Source organism: Octopus bimaculoides, chromosome 3 (genome assembly GCF_001194135.2).
Source record: "Octopus bimaculoides isolate UCB-OBI-ISO-001 chromosome 3, ASM119413v2, whole genome shotgun sequence".
In the NCBI taxonomy this organism is placed as follows: Eukaryota; Metazoa; Mollusca; class Cephalopoda; order Octopoda; family Octopodidae; genus Octopus; species Octopus bimaculoides.
Window position 1 is genome coordinate 94,943,456 of NC_068983.1, and position 5,020 is coordinate 94,948,475.

At 37.4% G+C, this 5,020-nt stretch overlaps 1 protein-coding gene across 1 annotated transcript in view; it reads left to right on the plus strand.

The window, feature by feature from the left end:
• The window catches only part of LOC106870232 (splicing factor Cactin), a 43,628-nt gene that overhangs the window by 20,773 nt on the left and 17,835 nt on the right, over positions 1 to 5,020 (plus strand). The window contains exons 10-11 of the mRNA XM_014916247.2: positions 2,157 to 2,310; positions 4,654 to 4,800. Of these exons, the coding sequence (XP_014771733.1) occupies positions 2,157 to 2,310; positions 4,654 to 4,800 (301 nt within the window). The remainder of the gene's footprint in view (positions 1 to 2,156; positions 2,311 to 4,653; positions 4,801 to 5,020) is intronic.

Sequence of the window (5,020 nt, forward strand, 5' to 3'; positions counted from 1 at the left end):
CAGCTGGCAGGAATACATTAGTGAAGAGAGAATTCTAGAGAGGTAAAATTCTAGGATGGGAGGTTTGGTGCAGGAAATGCAATGATAGGTATGTACATGAAGTGGGTTTGGGAGGAGATATTTCATAGTCAGTGGCTGACAGAAAAACACGAGTAAAGAAATACTTCCCGAGGGATACATTTCTGAAGTAGAAGGACTGGAGAATATATCTGATATAGTAGGAGGTAAAATATGTTCATCATGTGGGTTTGAGACAAGGTATTCAAGTCCCCAAGTAGAAGCTGTCGTGGTGGATAGTAGGGTAAGTATTGGTTAAAATTGTTGAAAATATCTGTTGAGTGCTGGACAGTAGAACTGTAGAAGTGGTAAATTTTATGGTGTAGAGGTGTAACTATAAGATGAAAGTTATGGAGATGAGGCTATAGTAACATTGGTAAAAGTATAATATATTGTTTGGGAAAAGCATGAGTGTCATTTAGTTTTATAACCACTCTCTTCTTTCCCAGCTCTGGTAGCTGTTCTAGTAGAATACCGATCTTGTTTTAAGGCTAAGGAGTGGCAAAGCAAGTGCTTGATGGAATTTAGTTAATTTCTCTTCACTTTCTGAATTTAAATCCTACTCATCATCCTTTAACATCCATTTAATGCTAGCATGGATTGGATGGTTTGACCCGGGCTGGCAAGCAGGAGAGCTGCACCAGGTTCCAGTTCGATTTGGCTTGGTTTCTATGGTGGGATGCCCTTCCTAATGCCAACCACTTTACTGTGTGTACTGGGTGCTTTTAATGTGACACTAACACAAGCATTTGTATATGGCACTGGCACAAGTGCTTTTTACACGGCACCAGCACAGAGCTCTTGTAAGACAATCTTCTTTATCATTACATGGTTACAGATAGCCATATCTATGCCAACATTTACATTCTTTGCCAATATATAGCAAAAGATATGGGATGAGATGCACTTGCATATGTGCACACAGACACACACATACCAGATGATCTAGATAATACAACTGATTTTAGTTGGTCATTTTACTCAGTAAAGGCAGTGAGTTGGCAGAATTGTTAGAGTGTTGGGTAGAATGCATTGTGTTCTAAGTTGAAATCCTACTGAGGTCAACTTTACCTTTCATCCTTTCAAGGTTGATAAAAAAGTATCAACTCAGATCAGTGAATTAGAGGGACAGACAAAATGGCTCTTAGTATCTGTTCTGGTACTTTGTGTTCCGACAGTAATACCTGCAATGACACTGGTACCAAGCTGTATCAGATATCAGACTAAGTTGGCAACCTTTCCCTTGGCTAAACACTGGTACTGTAGAAAAGGGAGACTTGTGGGTATAGGAGACTGCAAGTCTTCTTCAAAAATTCTTGTCTTATGTCATTTTCCTTTGACTAAATAGTCATCTCCAAGCAATACTTTGATATGTTGAAGAGGTTTGGGGCAAAGGTCAAGTGGCTTCGTCTTGAACAAGAACTGAACTAATCTTTATGCAGTATGGTGCACTGCCACAGTGGGTAGTCACAGTACGTAATTGATTGAATGAAAAGTACCCAGAAAGATAGATGGGGGTTGTGGATCTGCAACTTGATCCTCAGATTTTCCACCATGTGATCTCTTTCTATGAGGATTCATCAAATCAAAGGTATACTGCAGTCATCCTAGGGACATGCTTGAATTATTGCGAAAATGTGTTATGGCTGCCTTTATTGAGATGCATTGGAACATTGTGCTGGAATATAAAAAAATAGAAGTTAGAGAATTTGGAGTTGCCCACATCGAAGTTCACATCTACTATTTAATTCAAGATAGTTGAAATGTTTTGTCAATGACTTGTATTGTACATTTTTAAACATAGTGTGTTACATTGAATATTAAGATATGATTTATTTAAATCAAATGTGTGTGTGTGAGAGTGAGAGAGAGAGAGAGAGTGAGTGAGTGAGTGAGTTTCTGCACCGTTTCTCTCTCTTGTGTTCCACTCACATGTTTAGTCAACTCAGGGTTGTGGTAGAAAACACTAAGGTGCCACATGGTAGGATTGAACCTGGAAACACTTGAGAAGCAAAGCAAAACCTCTTAACTACTTTGTCATACCTGCACACATATATGGAATAATTAAAGCAATTCTGTTTAATATTCTTCTGTTTCAGGGTCTTACAGTACCAGACCTGGAAGACTTGCTTGAAGACATTAAAGTATATTTACAACTGGAACAAGGTAAAAATGCAGATTACTGGCGGGACATTATCACAGTTACAGAGGATGAGGTGAACAAACTGAAAAAGTTAGATCCTCTTAGTCGAGGTGAGACATGTGCTGTTTTGACTTTTCACATTCAAATTGGTTTAATCTGGCTATAATTATGATATTCTTGGTTTTGTTAACATGTTTGCTTTTATAATAATATAACCCCACCAAATTACACAAATAGTTGAAGTTTCCTTTGGTTGTTTATATCATTTTATATATATACATCAACATATCTAACAGCATCAGTATTATAATGACTAAAGTGTTATACTTTAATCAAGATAAACCACTCTATAAATAAATCCACATACCAAACATTATTGGTATTATAAGTAAATTGTTAAACCTTAGACAAGACACCACTGTGAGAGAATATACATTAACATATTTAACACTGTTAATAATAATCATCATCATCATCATTTTCAAATTTGCTTTTTCTATGTTGGCATGAGTTGGATGGGTCAGTTCAACACATGTCATAGTACATTGTCATCTCTTTTGTGAGGTTCAGCAACATAAAATGGTCCCTCACCACTTGTGCTCACATCTTTTACAATTTTTGTCTTCTGCAAATTCCTTCTGCTTGCATCACTAGGTACATAATTACCCAGCTGTCATTTTTCATATCCATCATGTTTCCATATTAATGAAGTTTCTCACTTGCATACCACAGTGAATACATCTTGCGTGTATCTTCTCTCAGTGTATTTGTGCTGCATTGTTCATGCATGCTGACATTACTCATTCAGTGGAGCATTCTAACCTGATTTCATTTTAGCTTTTGCATATCCTCCACAATCATTGCCAATGTCTCACAGGCATGCAATATTGCACTTTGTATACAAACATCATGCAACCGCCCCATCCCTCATAGAGAAAAACTCTATGTTATCAATAGAGATTAATAACTGCTCCATATACCTTTTTTCTTTTCTCTGGCTACTATACTTTAACACTACTCACCTCCACTGCTGATTTGGTTACCTAGGTTAACAAAGCTATCAATTATTTCTCACATATCTTCTGGGCAATTGAGAAAATTCATTCTTGGGTGCTTTTATTTACTAGCTGTTCCTGTGTATCCATCACATATGAAATCCTTCTTGTCTGTCAACCTAACTGAGATCCAACTGCTTCTTTTGTGTACCCTTTGTTTGCAGTAGGTACAAAGTGTAGAGTTTTCTTTCTATATATTGAACATGGTCAGTTCCTTGGTGGTGTGATGTTCTGGTTTCTTCTCTGCTCACAAAAATTTTCACCTTTCCTAGTTCAGTTTTTAGGCCTTGGTTCTAAGTCCTGCTTCCACATTAGGAACTTAAACCTTTAATTCTTCAACTGATTCACAAAGACCTGAGTATTAAGACTCAAAAAAATCACTTATTGACACAACATAACCATTTCAAGATTCACTTGCTTATACACTACATAAACTTACCAACACCCTGCAATCATTAAAAAAAACTCATCTATTACACATTTACCCTATCATTTCTCTCAGTTGCATCCTTCTGGAATTCTCAACCATCCTATACTCAAGAAGACCTGCCCTCCATAGCAGAAGTGTTAAGGTCACTCCTCCTGGTGAAGAAGATTGGCCTGCAAAAGTCGTGTGCTGGTGTCAAATAAAGAGCACTCGTGCCGGTGCCAAATGAAAAGAGCTCCATGTGGTGCCACGTTAAAAGCACCCAGCACACACTGTAAAGTGGTTGGCATTAGGAGGGGCATCCATCCATTGAAACCAAGCTAAATTAGATTATAACCTAGTACAGCTCTCCAGTTTGCCTGCTCTGATCAAACCATCCAACTCATGCTAGCACGGAAAATTTACATTTAAGGATGATGATGATGACACTGACCTGTAAAAGTTCAAACTAAACAACAATCACATCTGTCTCACTAGTGGGGATCTATACAGATAACTCCTCTATAGGCTAATAAATACAAAAAAAAAAAAAGGACTTGATTTTTTTTCTGTTTTTAAGGCATGCTGAGTCTGATGAATAAATACATTGGGAGAAGATAGCCATTCCTGCATCCATCCTCTTACTACTATCATTACATACTGTGGCTAATAGCCTCTCTACTTCATTACCTACTTCATGTTGTACTATCAACTCACTGTTATTATCACTACTACCAGCATCACTCCCCTTTACCACTAAATATACCACCACACGACTACATTACCACCTTCAACACCATTTCATTATTATTGTGCTGTCATTAATCATCATCATGTTACTACTTCATTGTTATCATTGCAACACCACCAGGTTGGAATGACATAACTACCATACCTACCATACCTGCATTAATAGATTTATCTTCCTGATATATATAGATTATAGGGTTAGTAGCAATGTAGTAATGTAAACCATTTCTCCCTAATTACAGATTATGCTGGTGACCGAAGAGAAGGAATTAACCACTCAGTCAGCAGTGAAGTGTCCACTATATTTAAAGGGAAAACTACAAATCAATTGTTACTTCTACAGGAACAGATGAAGAAGAAATTGCAAGGCGGAGAGGGCATTGATATCGGTAAATTTAACCAGGTTTTAGTGTTATTACAACTGTGACTGTCCCTTCTCTATCCTGTTACTATTACTTGGGCTGCCACTGTCTAGTTGATAGCATGAAAAGGATGTTTTGGTCCTGTTGCTACCATTATTATCACTTCTCTTGTCCTGTTATCCTCTACTATCATTCTCTTTCCTGTTGCTATCATTATTATCACTTCTCTTGTCCTGTTATCCTCTAC